The 26,400-nt window shown below is 48.1% G+C and overlaps 2 protein-coding genes and 1 pseudogene across 11 annotated transcripts; 2 read left to right on the forward strand and 1 right to left on the reverse strand.

Moving 5' to 3' along the window:
* The first annotated feature begins 15 nt into the window (after positions 1-15).
* Positions 16-4,350, forward strand: GINS1 (GINS complex subunit 1). Of its 2 annotated transcripts, XR_004167481.2 has the most exons (8): positions 16-138; positions 213-277; positions 360-455; positions 659-749; positions 1,325-1,441; positions 2,141-2,215; positions 2,474-2,734; positions 4,220-4,350. XR_004167481.2 is itself a non-coding variant. In XM_031597259.2 (7 exons), the coding sequence occupies exons 1-7, from the start codon at positions 64-66 to the stop codon at positions 2,540-2,542; spliced, it is 588 nt and encodes a 195-aa protein (XP_031453119.1). In that variant the 5' UTR covers positions 16-63; the 3' UTR covers positions 2,543-2,932. The 2 variants fall into 2 exon arrangements, 1 of the variants encoding a protein (XP_031453119.1); XM_031597259.2 differs by lacking the exon at positions 4,220-4,350 and having other exon boundaries at positions 2,474-2,932.
* On the reverse strand, positions 1,562-26,324 carry NINL (ninein like). Of its 9 annotated transcripts, XM_090134920.1 has the most exons (21): positions 26,246-26,320; positions 25,457-25,852; positions 24,162-24,309; positions 23,762-23,890; positions 23,537-23,674; positions 23,103-23,241; positions 21,799-21,909; positions 21,098-21,187; positions 19,376-19,472; positions 18,769-18,836; positions 17,479-17,801; positions 8,749-8,856; positions 8,067-8,136; positions 6,390-6,632; positions 5,838-6,050; positions 5,153-5,269; positions 4,819-5,058; positions 4,189-4,425; positions 3,908-3,992; positions 3,374-3,454; positions 1,562-2,219 (listed from the first exon to the last, which is right to left on the reverse strand). In XM_090134920.1, exons 4-17 carry the CDS (start codon positions 23,827-23,829, stop codon positions 4,870-4,872), a joined length of 1,974 nt encoding a protein of 657 aa, XP_089991046.1. In that variant the 5' UTR covers positions 23,830-23,890; positions 24,162-24,309; positions 25,457-25,852; positions 26,246-26,320; the 3' UTR covers positions 1,562-2,219; positions 3,374-3,454; positions 3,908-3,992; positions 4,189-4,425; positions 4,819-4,869. The 9 variants fall into 9 exon arrangements, with proteins under 9 accessions (XP_089991046.1, XP_089991047.1, XP_089991048.1 ...); XM_090134921.1 differs by lacking the exon at positions 25,457-25,852 and having other exon boundaries at positions 26,246-26,324; XM_090134922.1 differs by lacking the exons at positions 25,457-25,852; positions 26,246-26,320 and adding an exon at positions 25,882-26,239.
* Positions 9,998-12,754, forward strand: LOC149918865 (uncharacterized; annotated as a pseudogene).
* Positions 26,325-26,400: the final 76 nt, after the last annotated feature.

The following is a 26,400-nucleotide window of genomic DNA, read 5'->3' on the forward strand; positions in this document are numbered from 1 at the left end:
CCCGCCCCTCGGCTCCCATTGGCTGCGGGGCGGCCAAGTTTCCCGCGCGCGCGGCACGGCGGCATGGCGGGGGAGCGGGCGGTCGGGCTGGTGCGGGAGCTGCAGAGCGCTGCGGGCGGGCGGCTGCCGCCCTTCCGGGTGAGTGCGGTGGGAGCGGGGCGAGGGGCGAACCGAGGACGGCCCGTTCTCACCGGGCGTGTGCGGTGCTGCAGGCGGAGGAGCTGCGGCAGACGCTGGAGGAGATGCGGACGCTGTACGAGCGGAACCAGGCGGATGTGTGAGTGCCGCGGTGGGGCCTGGGGGGGGCGGGGCCGCGGAGCCCCGTAACGCCGCCCTGTAACCGGGTCCTCGTCCGCCAGGTCCGAAGCGAAGTCGGGCCGGACGGATTTGATTTTCCTCATCCGGTTTCGGCACTGTTGCCTGCTCCGCAACCAGCGCTGCATCGTGGCTTACCTGTGAGTGCTGCGTGCTTGGGCCCCAGCCTGCACCGCCCCCCGGCTTCCTCCTCTATTCGAAAAGTTCTAACTAATAAACTGGTCAAAAACGGCATCCTTCAAAGGAAGGAGAGTGCCCTAAGCAGAGCTTTTTCCCTATGCTGCGAGGGCAAACCGACGCTGCGTCAGCAAAGACGCCGTGTTTGCCACTCGTGTCCCCCCAGGTACGACCGGCTGCTGCGGATCCGGGCGCTCCGGTGGGAGTATGGAAGTGTCCTGCCCAACGCCATCCAGTTCCACATGGCAGCCGAGGAAGTGAGTCAGCCTGCTTTTCAACTGTTCCCCTCTTTCCCTCTCAGTGTTCCCTTACTCCTCCCAAATGATTTTTTAGTACAGTCAGGACAGCATAACTTCTTTCTCCTCCACTATGAACTTAAGACACTTGATGTGCCTTACTGTAAATACCAGTTTGTTTCTTTGTGCCTGAAGGATGCAATCCCAAATGCATGATAAGTACCAGTAATGCATGACCACTTCAAGGATCATCGCCTTCATCAGATCAGACTTGCAGCCCACAGAACTTTGTTCATAGAATCATAAAGGTTGGAAAGATCAATAAGGTCATCTGATCTGACCATCCTAGTCTCCACATGCTGCTCTCAAATGCTGTCCCTAGACTGAAGCACAGAGCTGCTTGTAGTGTTGTCAGCATGTTTGCTAGCCCAAATCCAGACTGCCCTGTGCCCAGTTTTTTTTTTTTCCCTGTAGAAGAACTCGTACTCAAAGGAGAGCTCTGACAGCACAAACAAACCAGATCACATCCTTCAGGAATGTGTCCTTCAGCATGAGCTGTGTAGCTCTGCCTGAGGGACTGCTGTTGGCATCTGCAGGTGGAGTGGTTCAATCGGTACAAGAAGTCCCTGGCTACCTACATGAGGTCAGTGGGAGGAGAGGAGGGACTGGACCTTACACAGGACATAAAGCCTCCCAAAAGCCTGTACATCGAAGTAAGTGCATGAGTGCTGGCTTCTGCCTGTGAACAAAGTATGCTGACAAATGCATAACTGGTCTGCAGGAAATGTGTGTAGTAGTGGTGAGTGGTCGAAATGGCAGTGAAAAGCTCTTGCAGCATTTAATTGGTAGAAATTTAATTATTCTTCTAAAGACCTCTTCAGATCAATTAGAAAACTTGTTCTCGCTTAAGCACTGTTAACAAGGTGTTGGTGCTTTCTTGTCATCGTTTTGAATAGATTTTCATAGATCAGACTATGAAATGTTTTATGCCATTGATACAACAAAACAAAAGCAAGTAGAAAATGATTTCAGAGTCAGTAGCTGAAGTGCTGTGTTCTCTTAGAAAGAAAACATAGAGGCAACCAGCCTGCTCTTTGTAACTGTTTCACTGTTAACAGACTGTTTTCTGCCACATGAGGGGGTTCTAGAAATGCTGCTGTTGTGCAGTGCTGCTCTTTCCCTTATCTCTGGAGTGCCTGCTCTGCCCACTGGTGCCTCTTGTTGCAGGCAGAGGCATGAAGAGAACATCAGGCAGGGCCCTCAGACTATGGGGTCTGAGGTGGGTAAGAATATGTCCATACTTCAAACACATGCTCCATAACTCTTACGTTGGCAGTGATGTCTGATAGTCTCTGTGTGACATTTTCTGTGGGAGGTGACACAGCAGACACAGCTACCCTTCTGCTTCACAGGTGCGGTGTTTGAGAGACTATGGAGAATTTGAGATCGATGATGGCACCACTGTCTTGTTGAAGAAGAACAGCCAGGTATCTGTGACATGAAAACAAGGTTTTTAAATCCTCTCCTGTTCTTTTCCTTCCCTTCCACTCTTGTGACATAGCCCTGCTCATCCCAGTTTCACAGCATGTCACAGTTCCCCCATGTGTGGCTCCCTTGTGTGTGCTGCAAGCTGACTGCGTGCACCAGGACTGCACTTCAGCCCTGCCTGATGTAGCAGAATTTGCTGTGTAATAACAAATCCAGTCTGCCTGTCTTTCAGGGAAAATCTGTCTGTTTTTGTGCAGCACTTCTTGCCTCGCTGGAAATGTGAGCAGTTGATCAGACAAGGAGTCCTGGAGCACATTCTGTCATAAGCGTGCAGGACAGGAGGGACAGCCTTTGCTTGGTGGAGTGTGCAATGGAAAGAGAACCCTGGTGTGTGCAGGACTTCAGCCACCTCAGTATTTCAAAGCACCCTCCAACTCCTCGTAACAGCTTGACATGAATATCAGCTCCAAGCTTATGAAGTATGCAAACCATATTGGCCAGCACTTCATGACCAAAGGGTGCGTAGCAGTAACACAGTAAGCCTGAGAGTCCTGCAGTGGGTGGAGCGATGTTTGTAAGCCCCACAGCTACAAGCAGGGTTTGTGAATGCAGTTTTGCTTGGAGCAGTTCTTTGTGCCTTAGGAAGTAAGAGACTGACCAGCTGGGAGAGTTCCATAGCTGCCAAATTAAAAAACTGCTTCAGCTTTCAATGTTAATAGCTCTTCAAGAGTCTCTGTTCTGTTCATTAAAAGCTCTCTGACCTGGCTCTTTTGTTCAACTCAGCTTGACTGTGCAGGGTGATGCTCAGGTGGTCATTAGGTGTCTCACAGAACTTCAACCATCAGGTCAGCTCCAAGAGTTTCTTTCTGAGGCTAGACACAAAGCTTTGCCTCCCATCAGAAGCATATGAATGTGGTTTTTTTAAGCTGGTGAGTGAACAAGCACTGCAGCCTGGGTCACAGGTCTAGCCCAGGTTTCTCCCAGCATGCTTGTGCTGTACTTCAGGTTTCTCTGTGGAGACACTTTTCCCCAAAGCACCGTCACTATTTGGAGGAGGGGTGGGAGATGGAGCAGAAGGTTCTAAAAGTTTTGTTAGCACAAAACTGATGAGACTGAGAAGTTGCTTTCCCCATGGTTTTCTTAGTGGAGCTGCTCACCTTCAATGGTGGCTGAGAGACAGTACTCCCAAAAGCATAAGCTCCAGGTAAGACCACAGCCTTTCCTGGCCTGATGCCCATCTGACAAAAGCAAAAAAAAAAAAAAAAAAAGCAGTATCTTAAGGAAGAACGCAAGCAGAGAAGTGCCCAAGCAGTTTTTGCACTCCTGTTCCCAGCCTCAGGCAGGGAACACCCCTGAGCTAACCCTAGCTTGTGGTTTGCCACCCTGTGTGGCCTTTTATCCTTACCAGCTTCCCCAGTAGCCCTACTCTTTAGGGCTGGCCCAAGACAGGAAAAGTCTCTGCCGTCTTCCACCACAACAGAAAAATCACCCCCAGTCCTGAGGCCTCCTCAGTCAGCTCTCTCCTGGTGTTGTCCCTGTCCTGTCCCTTATAGAAGCATGGCTGGAGAACATCCCTGCACTGCCAGGCTAGGAGTTAAGAGCCAATTTATCCCCACTTATTTTCATGCCAACAACAGCTTGATCTGTGTTGAAGCCCTTTTGCCTGTATTGACTGTCAGCCTCTGCGTTACCTCTCTGTTGCAGTCAGGCTTGTTTAGTCTTTCTCCTGCAGCAGCCACCACAGTCCCTTGAGAATAACAGGAGTCCTTTCACAGCCTGGCACAGAGCAAGGCAAGGGTGTAATGACAATGATGTACAGACAGTAACACCCTGGGCTTATCAATAATCTGTTATTTGCTCATGCGAATGTTTGGCTTTGTGGCATCTTAGAAAGCTTATTTTAGCAAGAGAAGTACTCATTGCCAGTTTGTGAAGACTTTACAAGGAAGGCAAAATGCTGCGCTTTACTTACTATGCTTCCTTCTCTCCCTGAGGAAGTGCAGTAAGGACAGCTTGCTGAAGTATGGTGCTGCACAGGGGACACCAGCCCTGCTCCAAGCCTTGGAGATTCAAATCTGAAGAGGATTCTTCCCTCAGGTGCTCTGATCTGCTTATGGCAGAGGCAACAATCCACCAACAGGTTAGTTTGGATCCTAGGCTCAGGCTTTAGGAAACTTCAGGCTCACAGTCTCCTAGAGCCCAAGAGGAACTGTAGGGAAGGGGAGAAAAAAAAAAAGTTCTACAATAGTTGTAGGAGACGCATGAAATTCAGAGGAGGCTGGAGATGGCAGGAAGTACTGATGCCACAATACAGAATACAGCTTTCTGCTCAGAGTACACCAAATGCAGGAACCTGTAGCCTCCTCTGCCCTGGCTTTCCAGGTACAGGCAGCTCCTGGGGAATGGCTGCCCTGAGACAACAGCACACACTGCCACTGGGACCAGCACCAAAGATGGTGTTTATAATAAGAAAATTAAACTACCCACAGGACTAGTTCCCTTGAAGGACTAGCATCTCCATTTTCTACTTTCTACCCAGGGAAATCCTGGCAAGATTAGGGAGGACAAAGCCAATTACCCAGCCAGATTTCTCCTTTCATACCTGACAAACCTCAGCCAGGCTCAGGAGCAAGGCTGACACAGCAGTGCTCCATCATACACTCAGAGATGCTGGTGTGATTTTTTCAATAAGCTTCTTCAAGGCCAAGGCCTGCTCCTCCAGCATGTGGTTCTTCTTCTCAGTGCTCATTTGCTTCAGTTCAGCTGCCTGCAGGGCCACTGCAAACCCTCTGTTTTCTTCACGGAGGTCTTTAATCAGCAGTTTGTTCCTGGAGAGTTGGGCCTGTGGTACAGACAGGAGGCTTTAAGGTTCAGCATCCCTCCACAGAAGTTCCAGCCCAGTAGAGAAAAGTGGCACCAGCACCTCCTGCACTCACCTGTGCATCCTTGAGGCGAGCTGCCCTGTCTGCAAGCGCAGCTTCAGCACTCCTCAGGTCACACTGCAACCCCTCTGCCTGCTCTACAGCTGCCTGCAACAGGCGCTCATGTTCTTTCTTCAGCAGGAAACAAAAGCCTGATGTTATGTTGGGCTGTCCTGGGTAATGTGTACATCCCACCAGGTCCCAAGCACACTCCCTGAAGTGTGAATGGGGGAGCAGTGGAGTTCTTGAAAGATGCAAAAAGCCGGGTGGGGAGAGCTTAAGACCAGCACCACCTTCCCTAGTTCAGCACCAGTCTGTTTTAAAACTCAACACCTTGTTGACTTGGTGCCCTACATTTAAAGCCAGCCTACTCTGTGCGTGTCCATGTAGAGGACTCAAGCTTTCTTTCCACAGCCTAAGCCAACACAAAGTGTCTCCCTGAACGGTTCCTGCCCTCTAGGTACAAGGTATCTGGTCTGAGGTAGATGAATAGAAGTGGAGTGTACTCCTGATCAAGCACAGGGTGGTGACAAAATTCATGAGGAATGAAAACTGCAGCTGGAATTTGAAGATCAATTGCATCTTTCAGGTACAGAGTTTTCCACCCAGTTCTCTGGTGCCCTTGACCACAGCTCCATTCTAGGCTGGTAGTGCTCCCTCTCTGGTACCCTTGACAGAGCTCCTGCAGCTCCCTGCTTACCTGGGTCCTGACCAGCTGCCTGCATGCCTGCTCAGCCTGCTGCTGGAGGTTTGCCTGGAGCTGCTGAACCTTGCACTGTTCCTCTCTCAAGCTGGCTTGCAGCTCTTCAAACTGTTTCCTTGGCACCACATTGTTCAGCTGTGCCTTGGCCTGCTGCAGCTGCAGTGCATGCTGAGTCTGAGCCAGACTCAGGCTTGCTTTGGCTTCAAAGAGCTGCAACAGAGAAAGGTTGCCAGTTACAGCATTGTGCCAGCAATAGGACAGGTTGAAGTGTGCTGCACATAAAGGGAGGGCTTAAGCAGCACACTCAGACCCCAGGTCTCATGTCATCATGGCCACAGCAGATGAGTAGACAGTGGTGCTTAAAAGGCAGCCTGCAAAGCCACAGATTGACAGTGCTGGGAGCTGCAGAAGGGTGACTCTTTGTAGCCCTCAGAAGACAGTCTTTTCTGTCTGGGGAAGGTGTTCAATACAGCCCTAAGTGGGGAAACACCAACATCACAAGGACCACTCAGCTGCATGCTACCTTGTCAATGACCAAACAGCACTTACTTCCTCTTGCGATGCCTCAAGCTGCTGCTGGAGCAGCTCCATCTCTGACCAACACACTGCATGCTGCTGGCAGTGCTCTGGTTTCAGGACCATCTCCACTCCTTGTACTTCCATGAGCCTCTGGTTCTGCAGCTGGGTGGACCCAGTGCTGGCGCTGCGGCTGGCCTCATGCTCCAGGAGCTCATGGCTCAGCTTACTCACCTTGATGTTCGTCTGGGAATTCTCCACATTGCTCTTTCCACTCTGTAAATAAAATAAAATAAAATCATGCACAAACAGAAACTGCTGGATCTCTACGTAGGAACACTGCTGTCACCACAGGGCCTTGTGTGCACCCAGAACAAGTCTAGGTGCACCCAGAACTCATTTTCCAGCCTGAACCAAGCCCTGAAGCCAAGAACAACCTTATACTTAGGAAAACCTATACAGATTACAACCCTGGAAGAGGTTGCTGGAAAAGGAAGAGAGGGGGTTCTAGGGACTGACAGTAGAGCCATGTAACAGAAATATTAAGATTGGCATCAGTGCAGTATGAGTGGGCTATCATAATGGAAGAAGGGCTGCAACTTCTATCAACACCAAAGGGCACCATCCCCTTGACATTCCCAGGACATCACACTCTCAGTAGCAATGCTGAGCAAGGTGCAGTTTCTGTGGTTAACGTGTCAGCAGGAAGCCTGCATCTACTACCTATCTCCCAGCATACATCTCACACTTCCCTCATTCCTGTTAGCTTCTCAGGAAAACAGGTAACAGACATAGCTTTCTTCAAATGGAGGAAAAGCGTGCAGTGTACCTGGGCCTAAGGCTTATGGAAGCTGACCTCAGCAAGGGTCAGGAAAGGACCACCCTGTTGCAGATGATGGCCTATGTAGTGGAAATGCTAAGTCAGGGCTTGAAGCAGTGACTGAGCACCTGGTGGGAAGGCAGGGCCAACCCAGGGCTCAGGTGCATGCAATACTCGTGAGTGACCGAAAGTGGTGGAGCCAGGATCCACCCCTTCCCAGACCTCATTTAAAGGCCAGCAGTGAAAGTAAAGTGACCATGCTGGAGACCTCTGCCTGCTGGAAGCTTTCCAAAGGTTAGAAGATTTTTTTTATTCCTTTATTTCCGCATCCATGGCTGCTGCATTTGGGCTTGTTCTCTTTTACTGCAGGCTAGGATTGTGCCACCCTGCTATTATTGCTGTACTTTTCATCACATTACAGCACTACACCATTACAGACCCAAACAGTGAAAAAGATATTTCCAGAGAACAGCTTGCAATTATTAGCCAGGAAGAGTCCTAGAAACAGGGTGAGGACTTGAAAACCTGCCACCCTCAATCACGCAAGTATTCTGACCAAGCCTTTTGCACCCACTTGTTCACAGACTTGGGAGCATGAGTGTTTGAGACTGGGAATGAGCAGGAACTCAGGGAATGAGTGCAAGTGCTTAAAACTAATCTTTTCAGAGATTTAAGTACCATCTTTCTCTTCTGCAAAGACCTTCACAGGCTCTTGTCACATATATTTTCCCTCCTTCATATAGTTATAAAACAAAGCAGTTTCTTTCAAGTAAGGTTAATTTGGTTACTTGAGATAAGACATCTGCATCTTCCCCTATAGGCCCATGCAGTCTTTGTCCTCCTAAACCCCACATCCAAGAGTTTGTCAGTTAGTGTTAATGGCTTCTTACCGACTTCTTCGACTTTACTGCTACAGCCAGCTTTTCTACCTTCTCTCTGCTCAACTTGCTCATGTGTTTCCTGTCAGGGAGAGGGATATGATTAGCTTCATAACAGAAAGCAGCAAACACAGCCCCTGTTTTGGGGACCCAGGCAGCTGATTTTGGTCTGCAAAAGGAGACAAACCAGGCCAAAACAGACGTGGTCCTGAACTGATTCCAGAGTGGGTGTTTCAGCTCAGGGCAGAGAGGTCTTACAAAAAGTGTTAGAGACCTAAAAATCAGAGTATGAAGTACAGTGGGGAAGCCTGGCTCCCTGATTTATGATTGAGCGAGAAACACCAGTATCTATCCCGAGCTTACAAAGGCAGCGGTTGGCCACTGATAAAAATGTTTGTGTAAACAAAAATCTCATACTTTCCACACTCAGCACACCTCTGCCCCCAGTGTCTTCTCCAAATGCATCTCTGAATGCTGTCCTCTGGCCTTCCCCAGCCTTTGGCCAAGTCTGATCCAGCATTAGCTGCTTTTGCATGAAGCGAAGGGGGTGAGAGTGCTGGCTTATGGAAACGAGCAAACAAAAGGCAGCTTGGGACAGCTGAAATTGGGTAAATATATCTGAGCAGCAGTCTCTTTCACAAGTATTAGCTAGCTACCCATTTGCCAGCCTTCCCACAGCTGGCTCCTCTCTTACTCGTCATGTCTGCTGCACTTCTCCTTAGCCTCCCTCAGCTCTTTCTGGAGTCTCCCAGGTTGACTTTTGAGCAAGCTGTTCTCCTCCAGAAGCCAGCCCTGCTCTCCCCTACAGGGAAAGAGAGAGAAATGAGAAAAATCACACAAAAACCATATAAAAGCATATTGGCATCTGTATGGGAACTGCTGAGTCATGGCCTGAACCTCTGATTAATCACCTGAGGCAAGCAATGAGTCAGTCCTGGGAGCACAGGTGAAAGCAATTCACCTGTGCTGCAGGAAGGGGTGGAGCCTGGCTCCACCTCTCCTAGACCCATTTAAGAGCTGACTACCAGTGGGGAAGGATCTCTCTTCTGAAGATCCACTCCGCTGGAATTTCCTGAGCGAGCTCAGGATACGGGTAAGCATCCTATCTGTTCTCTTTGTCTTGCTTTGCCTAACTCTTTTGTTTATTTCATTATTATAACACCTTAATATTACTTGATTATACAATATTTCTTTATACAATTTTCCTTGATTATACACTATCTTAATATTCTTTGATTATACACTTGGTGAGCCAGGCAGGCAAGCTGAATATACTAAAATTTACATCATGTCCTTTCTCTGGAATTTCTACAAATAGTTCAAGGGGGAGAATACTACCCTCCTAGATAAAATGATTCTAGGGCAGATCCTAGGATTTGTGGGGTCTCCTTATTATGAACTGGCAGTTATCATGGAAAATGGGGTCCCCTACGTGTTGTGGGAAACATCTCCCCATATTGCCTGGCAGATTATTTTCAGGGACTAGGCAAAGATATATTAGTCACAAGAGAAAGGCAATTAGCTGCTTCTACAGTGGCATGGACACTATTAAATGCTTTAAATAATGCTGAAATGAGGAATAATACTTTAATGAATGAAAACGAACTTTTGAAAGATCATATTGAAAAGTTAGAACAGGATCTTGGCATATTAACAGGAAAAAAAACTCTACACCTTCCGATAAGTCAAGTTCATGACATCTCAATAAACAATGACCAGGCTCCTGAATCAACAGACTGTGCTGATCAGGAAAATAAAAAATCTAAATCAGATCTCGAATCTCCGATTTTGACAGATGCACTAGAAGTCCATCCTGTTATAACTCAAAAAAACAAAAGTACAGGACAGACCAGCAGGGATGCCACCTGATCACTGGCCCCCCGCCCAGACTCACTTGCGTGTAACAGCCCAGCCGTGCACGGCAACAGAACTGATGGACTTAGTACAGTGATTTAGGCAGAAACCTAGAGAAAGTGTGCCAGACTGTGGGATTCTGGGGCAGAAAGTGTTTTGGTGAATGGCCTGGAAATAGCCAAATTGGCCACTATGACTGTCCATCCTGCTCTCAAGCAGAGGTTATATGCAGGTAATCAATATATTGATGAAAACCATTCTATAATAGAATGGTTAATGGCAGCCTGCCATATGGTATGGCCCAATAAATCTGATATTCCTTTACATACAGGGATGTGGTCCTCCATAGAGGACCTTCAAAATTATATCCGTGAACTAGGTGTAAGGGAAGCAATTTATGAAGACACATTTGATGGCCCTGATATGGTCAAATTCTCAGCAGGGGTGAGAGACCTAATTCTACAACAAGCTCCCTCCCATATGTACGGTACTTTATTAAATCCCCTAGTGGCCTCAGAAGCAGTAGTCCAGCAGGCTGCACAGTTAGTGGCTGACCTAGGAGAAACAGAATGCCTGAGGAATAGGCGCAATATTCGGACATTAGAAGAAGCTGAGGTCTTGCTGGTGACTAAAACCAGAATGCCGGCCACTTGAGCTCCTCAATTGGGACCCATAAGGGTCTCCCGAAAACAAATGTTCAATGATTTAATTCAGGCTGGGGTCCAATTTGCTAAGATTGACCATCAGCCCAACCATATCCTTCTCCAACTTTGGAGACAACTAAAGGACAACCAAAAATTTCAGACCTACCCTAAGAAACCAAGAGTAAGGGTTATAGAGAGGATGCCAACAACGACATGGAATTTAAAAGATTTCATTGTTCCTAATAGAAAAAAAAAAAAGCCACCTCAGGTGTCTTGGGCTACAATGCCTGAGACACCAGAAACAAAAGAATTGGCCATAGCTCAATTCATGGTGTGATGAAGGATGTTAGTTCCCCTAGGGCCTCCAGACGGGATCGGAGGCCCTATGTAGAATTAACGATTTACTGGTCCCAAAAAAATATTCAAAGAGACATGGCATTAGTGGACACTGGAGCAGAAACATCAATTATTTACGGAGATCCAAACAAATTTGATGGGGACAGAGTGATGATTGGTGGTTTTGGGGGACAGACTATTCCTGTCACCCAAACATGGTTGAAACTGGGGTTTGGGCGTCTCCCACCCCAGCAGTATAAGGTGTCTATTGCCCCAGTCCAGGAGTACATTTTGGGCATAGATATTCTATGGGGTCTGGCTCTCCAGACAACTGTGGGAGAGTTCAGACTTCGACAGAGATGTATCAGTATCCGGGTGGTGCAGACAATATTAAGAGGCCACGCGAAACGTGGGCCTATTTGCCTGCCGAAACCGCGCCGGATTACTAATGTAAGGCAGTATAGACTCCCAGGTGGGCAAGATGAAATATCGAGAAGGGTGCAGGAATTAGAAAAAGTGGGCATTATAAGACCTGCACACAGCCCATATAATTCTCCCATATGGCCAGTGCGAAAGTCGGATGGCAGGTGGAGAATGACAGTAGATTACAGAGAATTAAATAAGGTCATGCTGCCTATTCATGCGGCTGTACCCAATATAGCCTCCATAATGGATACATTGAGTAGGAGATAAAAACCTATCATTGTGTCCTAGATTTAGCAAATGCGTTCTTCAGTATCCCAATTGCTGAGGAATCGCAAGACCAATTTGCGTTTACGTGGGGAGGCAGGTAGTGGACCTTTCAGGTCCTGCCACAAGGGTACGTGCATTCATCAATGTATTGTCACAATCTAGTGGCGCATGACCTGGCTGATTGGAAAAAACCTGATGATGTTAACCTGTATCATTATATTGATGATCTCCTGCTGACATCCAACTCACTGGAGGCAGTAGGGCAGGCGGCAGATTCATTAACTGCCTATTTACAACAGAGGGGATGGGCTATAAATCCCCAAAAGGTGCAAGGTCTGGGCCTGTCTGTAAAATTCCTGGGGGTGGTTTGGTCAGGAAAGACCAAAGTACTCCCCAGTGCTGTCATAGATAAGGTTCAGGCGTTCCCAGTCCCTACAGCATCGAAGCAGCTGCAAGAGTTTCTAGGTATACTGAGTTACTGGTGTTCCTTTATACCTCACCTAGCGCAGCTGCTAAGGCCGCTGTACAGACTCACAAAAAAGGGGCAGCTGTGGGACTGGGGGAAAACAGAACAGGATGCTTTCCAACAGGCAAAACTGGCAGTTAAACAAGCCCAGGCATTGGGTATATTTGATCCTACCCTCCCAGCTGAGTTAGATGTTCACGTTACTCAAGATGGCTTGGGTTGGGGCCTGTGATAACGCCAGAGTTCTGTTCGGACCCCCATTGGTTTTTGGTCTCAGGTCTGGCGTGGAGCAGAAGAAAGATACAGTATGACTGAAAAACAGTTATTGGCTGCCTATTCAACATTACAGGCAGTAGAGCCAATAACCCAGACAGCTGAAGTTATGGTGAAGACCACTCTGCCGATTCAGGGGTGGGTGAAAGATCTGACCCACCTTCCTAAGACAGGGGTGGCCCAAGCACAAACAGTGGCACGATGGGTCGCCTACCTCAGTCGAAGGAGCAGGCTGTCTTCATCACCCTTGAAAGAAGAACTTCAGAAGATCCTAGGCCCAGTGACCTATCACAGTGATGCACCAAAAGAAACACTGGTCGCTCCAGTGATGGTATCCTGAATACCTGTACAGACAGTTGGGCTGTGTACCGGGGGCACACTCTTTGGATTGCACAGTGGGCCACCCAGGAATGGACTATCCACGCCTGACCAATCTGGGGCAAAGACATGTGGTTAGACATATGGAATACAGTCAAACACAGGACTATATGTGTCTACTGTGTTTCTGGTCATCAGCCCCTACAGTCACCGGGAAATGATGAAGCTGACACGCTGGCCCGAGTTCGATGGATTGAGAATTCACCATCTGAGAACATCGCCCGTTGGTTACATCAGAAGCTATGGCATGCAGGACAGAAGACAATGTGGGCAGCTGCTAAAGCATGGGGGCTGCCCATACAGCTACCTGACATCGTCCAGGTATGCCAGGATTGTGACGCTTGCTCTAAGATGAGCCTGAGATCATTGCCGGAAACGACAGCCCATCTTGCTAGAGGACACAATCCTCTCCAGTGATGGCAGGTCGATTACATTGGGCCCCTTCCTCGGTCTTTGGGGGCGAGGTATGCTCTGACCTGCGTCAACTCTGCAAGTGGGCTACTGCAGGCCTATCCAGTACTGAAAGCAAACCAGGCATATACCATCAAGGCACTGACTAAACTGATGTCTGCCTATGGGACACCCCAAGTCATCGAGAGCGACCAAGGGACTCATTTTACTGGTGCAATGATACAGTGCTGGGCAGAAGAAAACAACATTGAATGGCAATTCCACCTGCCATATAATCCAACGGGGGCAGGCTCATTGAATGATATAACGGTATTCTTCAGGCTGCCCTGAAGACAGACTCCCAGTCCCTGCAGGGGTGGATGAAAAGACTGTACAAAACCTTGCGGGACCTGAATGAAAGACCCCGAGACAGCAGACCCAGTGCCCTGAGAATGCTGCAGACAACATAGGCCACCCCACTTAGGATCCAAATTACGGGCACTGATTATCAGGTAAGACCCCAGATTGGTAACGAAAATAATCTTCTGCTCCCTGCCCCTGAGAATTTAGAACCAGGCACCCATAGAATAAAATGGCCTTGGAAGGTGCAGGTAGGACCAAAGTGGTGTGGCCTACTTGCACCTTGGAGGATACTGTTGGAGGTGGGAGGCTCAGTAGTTCCTCCAGTAATAGGTACATGGCCTACTGATATTGTGGTCAACACTCCGATCTTCATTGCTAAAGGGACCCCCATCATGTCCCTATGGCAGATAAGGACACCTCCTTTGGTGCCTGACATAGTTATGCAGCTGCAGACATCTGGCCAGAAGGTGTGGTACAGGCAGCTGGGACATGCCCCAGTACAAGCCGAAGTGTTGACCCAGGATAGAAATACAGCCTATATCTTGCCCTGGAGAGCAGACCTTCCCCCTCCTGGTACCCCTGAAACATCTATATTACTCCCTATGAGTCTTTGAGCCTTCAGGATCACCAGAAGGAATGAAATGCCATCAAAGCATTCCAGTGTTACAGTCAGATCATGTGCAGCACCTGGTGAAGGCCTACATGGGACTGATGGAACATAAGACGGACCTGCACCTCATGACCACATGCCTTCAGTAACACCATCGAGCACGGGTCCATAAAAGAATATCAGCATTCACCAATTGTCACTTGTCTGAATTGTACCAACATGCGTCGCGATGGAAATTGTATAAGCGTCGTGATATAGCAGGTCTCTGTATCAGGAAAAGCTTACCCTTTAGTCAACCTGATCATTGGTTCATGCTGTGAAGGGGTGGAGTGTATGGGAACTGCTGAGTCATGGCCTGAACCTCTGATTAATCACCTGAGGCGAGCAATGAGTCAGCCGGGGAAGCACAGGTGAAAGCAATTCACCTGTGCTGCAGGAAGGGGTGGAGCCTGGCTCCACCTCTCCTAGACCCATTTAAGAGCTGACTACCAGTGGGGAAGGATCTCTCTTCTGAAGATCTACTCCTGGAGTTTCCTGAGCGAGCCCGCGATACAGGTAAGCATCCTATCTGTTCTCTTTGTCTTGCTTTGCCTAACTCTCTTGTTTATTTCATTATTATAACACCTTAATATTACTTGATTATACAATATTCCTTTATACGATTTTCCTTGATTATACACTATACAGCATCTTACACTGTCATCCTTCTCTGTTCCCATCCATGTTATAAGGACAGGAAGAACTAAAGAACTCTGAGAAATATCCATCCAATAGCTCAAGCAGAATGTGTAGGGAGAATCAAAGAACTGTCAAAGGTAGAGAAAGAGTAGTAGGTCTTGATGGAAGGAAAATAAAAGAGAATAAGGACAAATAGCATAAGACCCTGAATTTATGTGGCTTCCAGCTGACCAAAATCTGTTTGCAAACCTGTTGGCCTGGCCCATCAAGACATACCTAGATTTCTGCAGAACATCTGAGTGTAATAATGTCTGGAAAAGCCAGCTTGTTTGTGATTTTACAGTGCTGGGGGTGCTAGCTATGAGACCATATGCAAGGAAACGTCTCAGCCTCATTGTCTTTCCTCTCGTTCTAGTACTGTTAGCCTCCCACGAGGCCACAAATACTGGCATCTGCTGAAAGGCAGGTCAGCCCTGTGTTAAACAGCACAGTACTATCCAACAGTTAGTGCTATCTCTAGGTCACTACAGGCTCCACATTCCTCTGCAGAAACGAGCATGGGAGAAGAGCCTATCTATCTCAACATGGAAGACAGCACTGCAGTCTTTGTCACTTAATGTGAGAGGCAGAGGAGTTGAGCAGGGAAGTTCTTGCTCTACTCCCGAAGCAAGCAAGGAGTACTAGTGCACTGCCTAGTGTTTGCTTCCCCCTGCTTAGCAGGATGCTCCACACAGCAGCCACTCTCTGAGTCAGTTTTACATCAGGATTCACATGCTGCTCTTCCTGTGGAATCTCCAGCACCCACATACAGCTGTACAAGGCAGAGGAGACAAGTGCACAGTCAGCCGGGGCCGTGTGAGCACATCCCAGCTCTCTGACCACATTCCCCCAGTTAGGAGAAGATGTGGGGAACAGCAAGCCAGAACAGAGCTGCTGTCAGCATCTTAGACCAACATGTTAAGCAGCCCTGTGTTACACAAGACATCCGGCCTTTTTTTGCTGCCACAGCACTCAGTTCTGCAAACTGCCTGAGAGCTCAAACCCACCACTCTCTTGAGGTTTGGGGATCATTTTCCAGCTACTGCACAATGTCCTTAGACTGCATCAGCTGCAGCTTCAGTCTGTTCCTCTCCCTCTGCAGCTCCATTTTGACAGCCTGACTGTCATGTTTCCCCCTGTGCTGCTATGTTGCTCTACCTCCCTCCAGATCACATCCTGCTGCCCCTGCTGGGTGAAGGCAAATCTATCTTTGCTTCCTCTGTTTCCTTCCCAAACACAGCCCCTTGTCTATCAAGATTTTGTTTCTCCATGACAAGTGCATTCAGCTTTGGCTCCAGCTTCTGGATTGAGCAGTCCATTTGCTGCAACAGACATCTGTACCAGCCTATCAAAACACCTTTCATTTCTTCTCTATTCCTTTGCTGAGGTTGCAACAGGAGTCTCTGGTCTATTTCCCCGAGTCTTGGGTACATGCTCCTTTCCAACTGGAGGGCAACTCTCCAGCTACATCATCCCTTCCTCAGCCTTGTGATTTGTACATTATATCCATTCCATCATTCCTGGTGTTTTTTGTTGTTTTAGCTTGTTTTCTTTCCACCCTCTTAACAGCCACCATTTCACACATTTTAACTTGCCTTCTCTTACATCTTACCCTCCACAAGGGCACTGCATCCTTTTCCTTCTGGACTCATCACTGCCTTTTCTGGGCACATTGCTCCCCTGCAGTCTTTACCATTGAGAAATCACTTCCTCTCACAACAGTGCTGCTGCTACACTACAGCTGCCTTCACCCTGACATTCACTCCATTACTGCTCTTGATTACATTCAACCTCTGCATCTTTCTGAAAGATAACTAACATCTCTCTGACCTGGATTTGATAGCACACATGGCAGGCACAGCTTGAAAAGCTCAACCAGCCCTGGAACACGTTTTTGCTGGAGAGACAATACAGTTTTCCTTAGGTTGCAAAATTTATTAAATATTACAGCAAGCTCCCACACCACTGTGCCCTATAACAGAGAGCAACAGAGAAGCTGTCCACCTGCATATTGTGAAAGGGGTCTCAGATGCTGAAAAGAGGCAGTGGAGACGCACAAAGAGACAGCAAGGCAAAAGGAAACAGGGGACAGAGGTAGGGTACACTGGGAAGTAGGACAGGGTAGGCATGAACAGTTTCCTCCACAATGTTCCTATTCTTTCCTCTTTAGTCCCTTTCATGAAGCCAATCTGACCCCTAGGAAGGTTGCAGAATTGGCATCACAAGCACAGGAAAGGAGGATGATCGCCTATTCACGGAATAAGTCAGTCAGTTTGTTTTGGCCAAAAAGAAAAATTTAGGCCATCTTTTGTTCCTTTTCAGACAGCAGACTGTGATGATCATCAAGTAGCAGCAAGTTTGCTAAAGGACCAAGAAAGAGAAATATCATATGAAAACACTGATAAAAACCATCCTGTTTCCCTCTCTGTTGTTAGGTACAGTTTTTGCTGGGCACTTCCTCTGACACATCTGTACAACACAAAGGGAAAACTGAAGTCTTCAAATAAAAGCAGTCATGTAAGAGGAATTCAGATGTCCCACTTCAGACTGCTGTATCCTCACCCTAATGCCTAGATTTTTTTTTCCCGAATTGAAGCAGCTCTCCAGCCTCATAAGAAGTTTCCCTGGTCCATTCTGGTATGGGCAGGGGATGTATTCACCCTCTCTTGCCCACTTAGACCCAAAAAAAGAACACCATACCTGATGTTCCCTCTGTTCCTGCACTGTGTTCTCAGCTCTTCTCCTTCCTGGTTCAGCTGCTGCCTTGGATGGCCTGTGCCTTCAGTGTGCTGAAGTTCAACCCTGGCCGGCTCCATCTCAAACCTCTCCTCCAGCTCCAGGCTCTGCACACCTTTTTGCTCCTTCATGACATCAGTTACAGCTTGGTACTTTGAAACTGTTTCTTTCAGGTCTTCTTCCTGGTCTTCCACCTTGCTCATCTCAGCCTTGACGTTTTCCTTGCTGTCCTTCTCCCTTTCAAAGGTTTTCCTCATTAGCTCCATTTCCTCCTCATAATAGTTTACCTGTTGGAAAGAAACAGGGTTTGGACATTAGCACTGTGCTCCTGATGGCCCCTCTCTCTTTTGGTAACTCTGACTCGAACCACTCTAATGGTTCCTCCCAGCAGGGTACACCCTCAAGACATTTCTGCTCCCTAGTGAACTCAGGACAATAATCAGTTGCACACAGCAGCCTTTAAGAGGCAAATATCAATGGGTCTCAGGTTTCCCAGCTGTCAGCACACCTCTCTCTTTCTCCTTGTTTGCAGCACTGGGACTCCATAGAGAAAGGAGAGGCATCATCTCTACACTCCTACATCCTTCCTCCACCCTGCAGAGTAGTCCCTTGCCCTAGAGGTGGCAGTGAGGAGCTGCTGCTCTCCACAGCTCCCTGCAAAAAACCATAAAACCTAGGGTGGGATTAGCACAACGGAGGTAGGAGGTCTGCAAGCAGCTTTGTGCTCATTGAACTGTCTGTCATCTGTGCGGCAGTTTAGGATTTACAGTTGTGTTGCTGCAGTAGAAACCCAGCAAGAATGCATGACCTCTAGTTCAGCGAAAAAGAAGTGAAGGTGGAAACTGATCCCCGTTGGTCCCTTCCAACTCAGGATAATCTATCCTGCTGCTGTCTAGAGGGCTGGGCTCACACTGTCATCTTAGTGCAAGCAGGTTAAAAGTGTGCTGGAAGCCCAGGGAGACAGAGCTCTGGTAATTTCCATGTCCTCAGGAGGCACATTGCTGCTTCTCCTCTTGGTCTTTATGCTGATTGTACAGGGACAATGCAAAGTAGAAATAATCTCTAGCTCCACGTAAGAAGCAACACTCATGCAAAATTTTTGCAAGGTGACAGAGTCATTCACAAAGCTTTTGCCCACGCATGATGGCTCTGCATCTTCCTGACTGCTAAAATGGGCATGGGAATACAGATTTCCCACCTCCATTCGCCTATCAGCTGTGCAGAAAATTCAGGACACCAACCCCCACAACTCACCTTGGTTTCCAGCTGCACCTTCAGGTCCTGCAGCTGTTCTTGGAGCTGCTGCATTGTGATTGACATCTCTGCACACACAGAAATGGGAACCAGATGGTTGGGAGAAGGGCACATTGGGAAAAAAATGCACTGCAAAGACAGTCTTTGGTTCACTGTCCTTGTGCTTGATACTTAGGATTGCCCCACACTCTGTGAAGTGCTGGAGTCTAGTCCTCTGGCTCTCTAGTCCAACTCCTGCTCAGAGAAAGATTATCACCAAAGCCAGATTCCCCCATCTATATGGCAACCAATCCCAAGAAGTTTTTTCCTAATGCTCAGCCTGAACCTCCAATCCCACTTAATTATATTGTGTTTCCTCGCCACTCTCTACAGTGAAAGCACTCTGCCAGCTCGTTCCCAGCTGCCAAGTCCTCATGTTGCTGTCACAAGCTCACATGTTGGAACCACCTCTCTCACTCCTTCACCATCCATCATTCCTTTCTTCCCTTGCATGGCTGCCCAGTGTCAAAACCAGGAGCAGCCACTCTACACTCCCACTACTCCCATCACCACAAAACCCTGCTCTTGCCAAACAAACGGAGATGCCCCAAACACCCCTGCATTTTACCTCCAGCCAGCAGCCCTCTCTCAGCCCTGTTGTCCTGCAGCTGAAGACGCAGTTCTTCCAGCTCTCTTTGCAGCATGTCATTCTGGTCCCACAGCACCTGAGGCAGAGACAGGCCATGACGCAGCTGGGAAGCTTCCCAGGACTGGGACAGAATGTTCCCAGGTTGCAGAGGGAACAAAATGAAGTGAAAAGGTGCTGATCCCTTGGGAAGCACTGCATGAAACAGGTCCCCCTGCCTGCTTAGAGCAGAGAGCTCCAAAGGCAGCACAGGTGTTTATCCAGTCTCAGTGCTGTCATCACTCCACAGCAAAGAGTCTCACAGATGAACACCACGCTGAGCAATGAGCCACTTCCATGCAGGTATCTGGATCTAGGAACCCCCTTGTTTCACTTTACATTCTGAATCCTACCCCAGATGCAAGAGCGCGTGAGGAATCCACTTTGAACTGACATTTAATTACATCCTATATGCTACACTATCCAGAAAATGAATGGGCTGCATAAGAATATGAGTTAGAGAACTTTCACAAATACAAACTAATGAATATTACTAAGCAGGTCTAGAAAAAAGTAAACCCAGTTTGTTTAATCTCCATTCTAAACAGAAGAGCAGACAGGAGGACGTAGGCTGCCAGCATTCAGGATTCAGCACCCAGTTGGGTGCCTCACATGGCAGGATGAAGCCAAAGGCATCTCCATCCAGCTGCATTTGCATCAACAACCCTGGAACAGCTCAGCCCTAGGCAGAATTACAGCACCAAGCATCTTCAGCCCTCTGGTGCCACCTGGAGCACTGCTGTATTGGATAGTGCTTCAGAATGTTTGCCTTCAGCTACAGCTTCAAGAGGAACTATCTGCTGAATCCATTAATGGCTTTGCTGCAAATGCACAGATTTTAGCCTCTGAAGAGATTTGGTAAGTCACCTTCTCTACCTGGTGATGCTCTGCAATCACACAAAGCACTTGGAAACACAGACAATGTGATAAGCGTAGGACATTGCACACTCAGGAGCCAACACAGAGAACACCCAGCAATGCAAAACATGCAAGAGACACACATTGCTTAGAAACCAGAGAAAGATGACAGAGGCTGTGCTCACATCCCAAAGAGCCAAAGCTCTGGGCAGCAGCACAGTGCTGAGAAGGAGGTACAACACACATAACACCAATGCCAGGACTGTGCGTGCACCAAGTACCTGGATAGGCTTACCTTGACTCTCTAGCAGAGCCCAGTAATTTTGTAGGGGTTGTGAAGCAGGGAACAGAAAAAGAAAGGGAAAAACAAAAAGGTAGAAGAATTTAGCTGATGGCATGCATTCCAAAGGAGCACAGCTTTCTCTTTCCATTCAAGAGAAAATTCCTTACAGTAGAGTCTGGAGTGCTCTGCCTGTATATAAGGAACTACATGATTCCCACATAAAACAGTCCATGGCTACAAGGTAGCAGGAAGGGTGAAATTTACAATCTGCTACTCCCCTAAACTAGCAGGGGAACCCATGCACACAGCATTGCATGCTGTGGGAGCAAGGTTCCTTTACTAGGGGCATAGCTGTGCCCTGCCTCCTGCCAAAGGATGCTGAGCAAGGCAAGAAGGAAAACCATCCCTTCACACTTTGTTCACCACTGCCCCATTCCTCTGCCCCAGACTGCAGCACCCAACAGATGTGCAGATGACAGCTGTATGCTTCATGACAGCATTGAAGAAGAGCTGCCCACTTGTACCTGGCATTGCCGCTCGTATTCCAGCACAATCTCTGCAAAGTATTTGCCATGGTTCAGGAGCTCAGAGCTGTGGGGCTCCTTCTGGTCCAGCTGCACAAGCACAGGGAAACACTTCTTATCAAGGAAATTGTCATCTCTCCAAGTGGAGAGACAAAAGCTCTACAAAATCACTGGAGTCACAGTCCTAAAGCTCTAGATTCAGAAGAAGGGTTCCTATTGACACCAGTGGGATGGCTCAAGTGCAGAAAGAGGGGAAAGAACATCTTTCTTCTTAAGTCAGAGATACCTAACTACAGACAGGCTGGCTTCCCCAAACCAGCTACTGACTCATTTCTTTCCCAGATCCATTTCACCATGCTCCTCACTGGAGTGGAAGCTTCAACTACTAATACTAACAAGAACAAACTCTTTATTCAATACCTGTTAAGAAGAAATTTTTTTGAACATCTAATTTTCATTCGAAAACCTCATATTTGTACAGTTTTCTTTACTTGCAAATTTCCTCCTTTCAAACTTTGAAAGGCCTAAATTAAAACAGTAATTCTCCTTTCCACGTTGTCATTAATATGCAGGAGAATTCAAAGTGGGGTGGGGTAACATAACAACTGAGCTGTAATAAACCAAATTTAAAAAAAAAAAAAAAATTAACCTTCTGAAGAGTTCTTCAGAAGACTTAACCACAACACAGAAACAAAGGCTACCTTGTCCTTCACAACGAGGTTGAGCTCTTTCTGAAGCTCCAACACCAGCTTCTCAGAGGCGGTCAGTTTCTCACCCATCTCCATGACTTTGTTTTGCAGCTGTGTGTTCTCCTGCAGTAAAAGAAGAGAAGATTCTCTTTGAGTTGTGGGTCCTCAGTTTATCAGTTACGGACCTTCAGTGGGCAGCTGCAGAACTACTAGCACATCAGCATGTGATCGCAGCACTGCTCACAAGGAATCCCACTTTGGGCAGGACAGTGCTGATACATGCTACATGGGCTAGGGATTGGCTCATCTCTCCAAACAACAGACAGAGGCATAGGTTTTATAGAATAAGAGCTAGACAGCCCTGTAGGCTTGTCTGTACCTCTGCTTCACAAAACTATCTGTCTGTGCTAGTTTGTTGAGAAGAAAGAGTCTTCCCTGATCAACCCAGTCACTTTCAGTGATGGTATAACTACATCAACAGATAAGGGAAGAGCCACTGTGTCATCTATCCGGACTTCTCTCCAAATTGGAAAGAAATGGATTTGATGGGTGGACTTTTCAATGGACAGGGAATTGGTTACAAGATCATACTCAGACAGTGGTGGTCAATGGCTCAGTGTCTGAATGGAGCCTGGAGAAGACGAGGCTCTGAGGAGACTTGGCAGAGGCCTTTCAGTATCTAAAAGGGGGGCTATAAGAAAGAAGGGGAGGAACTCTTTAGTAGATTCTGCTGTGACAGGACAAGGGGAAATGGCTTCAAACTAAAAGAGGGGAGATTTAGATTGGATAAAATAAAAAAGGATATTTTTTTTTACAATGAGGATAGTGAAACACTGGCACAGGTTGCCCAGAGGTATGGTACATATCCCATTCTTGGAGACATTCAAGGTCAGGCAGAACTGGGCTCTGAGCAATCAGATCTAGCTGCAGATGTCCCCATTCATTGCAGGGGGGTTGGACGAGACAACCTTTAAAGGTCCCATTCAACTCGAATGATTCTAAGATAATATCTCAGGCACAGGGACACCTTTGTCTCTGCTTCTATATGCTCCTTCACACAATTTTAGCCTCAGCCATCAGTGCAGGTGTCACTAAAGGCCAAATCATTCTCAGCAGACTACATGAGGGTTCAATAATGTCCTGGCCAGCAAATAAGATCCTTATTTTAATTGTGTAGTATGAATGTGACTCACAACTTCTCCATAAACTCCTGCCCTTCCTAGCAAAAGCGAGACAAGTTATCCAGCCTCATCACCACTTCTGCTTTGATTCCTCTGAAGGAATGAAGACATTCATTTCAGGGCAGTTTTACTTACCTTTATCATGAGGTTCAGTCTCCCATGAAGGGTGGCCTCTTTGCCCTGGAAGAACTGTGCATCAGCCTCCAGCTTCACTTGATGGTTGATAGCTTGCTGCAAAAGCAGCTCTTTCGCCTCCATTTCAGTCTGAACATCCCTGAAACAGATAAGCAACATGCTTGGGAGCAGCTGAAACATATTCTCAAATTACTGTGAGGTCCAGGCATTCATGCTCACCCCACAAAAAGCAGAAGAGAAGAACTTGTTTGGAGAGATACTGGAAGTGTAAGCGAAGTGCACAAAAGTTAAAGGGTCTTCAGGGACTTCTCTGCCACTCACACAATGTCCAAACAAGTGAGAGATTCAGAAAGGGAGACTGGTACAGGAAGGAGAGGCAGTGGGCACCCACAGGAAAACCATTTTCCCAGTTCAACCAAAAGAACCCTTCCTACTTGAGCTTGCTCTGGCTATGCTTGAGGGCGATGTACTGCTTGTCCAACTCTCTGCTGAGCTGCAGGCAGTGTCTCTCCGCTTTCTCTAAGTCCAGTCTGGCCTTGTCCCTCTCCCTGGAGATTTGCCTCACCTGGCTTCTGCAGGCACAGTAAGCAGTGCATTCAGAGACACCTCTTGCAGTCCAATGAAGGCCCTCTACCTCTCATGAGGAGCAGCATTCTTACTTGAGGCACTGGAGTTTGTATGCATAGGAGGTGACGGCCGCATGCTGAAGGCCACTCCGTGAGACCATGAGTGTGCTGTCCAAGGCTGCAGGCAGCTCTGCTGGGCTCCTCTGTGCTGCTAATCAGTCTCTGAAACAGAAGCACTGAGTGAAATCACTCTTCCTCTTTTCCAACAACACTTCCACGGTTACACCAGCTGACTGCTCTCAAGAGACAGCCTCCCATTTCAAAAAGAGCCCTAGTTAACATCCACCCAGACTTTCCCAACCCTGGGGTGGCCAAAGCTCACCCTCCCATCACAAAACTGCCCACAAGCACTTCTTCCACCCCAGAGAGAACCTGCTAGAAGATCTCATTCCTCACTTCATCTGCCACCACCAGACATGGTAATGCTAAGCACCTTGAGGATCTGCCGAGTTCTTCCAGAGCTCAGGTGACAATGACAAATTCAGGCTTGGCAAATCTAGTGCAGCTCCTGGTGCTGGAGAAGAGATTTGAGCTTACACAGCTTGGCAGGAAGGAGGGACTGCTTCTCTGCTCGCTCTTCTCTGACACCAAGAAAAAACACAACTGAGTTAAGTCAGTGAGGCAAAATTGGCAGAGAAAAAAACGATATCTTTCAAAATCAAAATTCCAGGGATTCCACTGATATTGGATCAAGTTCTAATAACAACATCAAGCTGTCAGAAGCTAGCTTGGAGATGTCCTGAGCCACCTCTCAGGCAGTCATAAGAAGAGAAGGAAGCCACAAACGAAGCACTTTGGTCTCCCTGCTAACTGATGAAAAGTCAGTATCCACAGAAAGACCAACTCTGAAAGTTATACAGCACCAGAGGGTCATCTGAAAGCTGTCAAGACAGCTGATACTTGTTTGATCTAGAAGCTAAAATTGGGCTGAGGTCAGCTTCGCCCTTCTTGCCTCAAAGCTAAGTGAGATTCAGCCAAGTTGACTCAAAAGAACTTGAATACCAGAAAGCCAACACAGAGTTGGTAACAACCCCAAGAACACCACTTTCATTTCAGGTTTGGAGGAAGCCCTTCCTTTTCCACTTTAGTGCACTAAAGCACTTTAAATGCACTTGCAACTGCTTTGTCAGTTCTTGGGATTAAAAGTGCTATGAAGAAATAATTTACACCAAACAAGGAAAATATGGGTGAACTAAAGAGGGTGATAACCTCAGTTACGAGATGTGCAGTAATGTCAATGTCTCTGAAGCCAATATTAGAATTGGGGTGATTTTTGCCCTTTTATTTTGTCCCCCAGTAAAGAGACAAGACTTAACAGCTCTCCTTCCTTCTGCACTATTGTCTCACCCCACCTGCACAGGGTTTGCTCCCACTTCTGCTCAAGTAGCTCCCGAGAGGGTCATTCAGACACTACGCAGTGGGTAAGGCCCAGATCATCTCTACAAGGAACAAGCAGAGAATTCTCTCCAACTCACCACACCAAGTAACGTCTATTAAATCAGCCCCCTGTGAAAAACAGCATCTTCATCTGAATTGTCCTCGGTAGAACCCATTCTTTAGCAATTTTGTTTTATGTTTGGGCGGGGGTAAACAGACAGAGATGTGATAGCTGGACTTGTGTCCAGATTCCCTTCAGACTGTTGCAGAAACATCAGACAGAAATGAACCACCCTATGTACAGAACTGGCCACGATTTATGGCTCCTTAATCAAAGCTAACGGAGATTACCTCTGAGAAGTTGCAGACCAAGGCCACGAATCGGGATCTTCTTCACAAAGAGCATTTTGTGCCTTTCAGCTCACCACATGCTGTGCTAACAGCCTCGGCTGCACATACAAGTTGCATCTAAAAGATCTCAGCGTACTCTGGGAACGGAAGGTCGTGTGGCTGAGCAAACCAATCTGCAGCTCCTCAGAGCTCACCCTGCAGCACCCAGCCTTGTCTGATTTACTGAATACATCTCTGGGCTCCTAAAGGAGGATGACAGGAGCTCACGAGCCGCAGGAACACAGCTGCCAAACAGACTTTTGTAATAGCTCCCCTCCTGGTCTTCTTTTTTTTTGAGGCAGCCTCAAGCTGTACCCGCAGATCGGACCGCAGAGAGAAGAGGCCGGCACCAAAGCACTGTTAAAAGGGGGAAGGACAGAAGATACCGATCTTGCAGAGACGCAGTGGGAGTGGAAGACGACAGCCGCAAACCTCCTGCCCGCAGAGCCGACACACAGCCCGGCAGTGCGAGATGCAGGCAGCGCACAGAGCGCGGGCAGGCGGAGCAAAGCGGCCGTTCCGTGCTCAGCCTGCCGCTCTGCCAGCAGCACGCCCTCAGCGGGGCTGCGCAACCCAACCTTCGTTTGACAGCGCAGACCTATCGCTCGGGAGGCGATACGGGGCCGACGGCCAGCCGGTTTCTTAGCGCTGCCCAGCGCGTGCCGGGCCCACAGGCGGCCTTTACCCGGCAGAGCAGCGGCAGACGGCCATACCGGGACGGGCGCTACCCCCGGCCCTACCCGGACTTACCGCCCCACAGCGCACGCGCACAGCTCACTACGACGCACTCCTGCCGCGCGTGCGCACGCCTCCCATCTCCGCCCACTCTGCCGTCGCGCACGCGCGACCCTCTCGACCACCCCCGGCGCGCACGCGCACACCCCTCCCCGCCCCTTCCACCCGCC

This window comes from Phasianus colchicus, chromosome 2, assembly GCF_987193195.1.
Source record: "Phasianus colchicus chromosome 2, bPhaCol1.hap1.1, whole genome shotgun sequence".
Classification (NCBI taxonomy): domain Eukaryota; kingdom Metazoa; phylum Chordata; class Aves; order Galliformes; family Phasianidae; genus Phasianus; species Phasianus colchicus.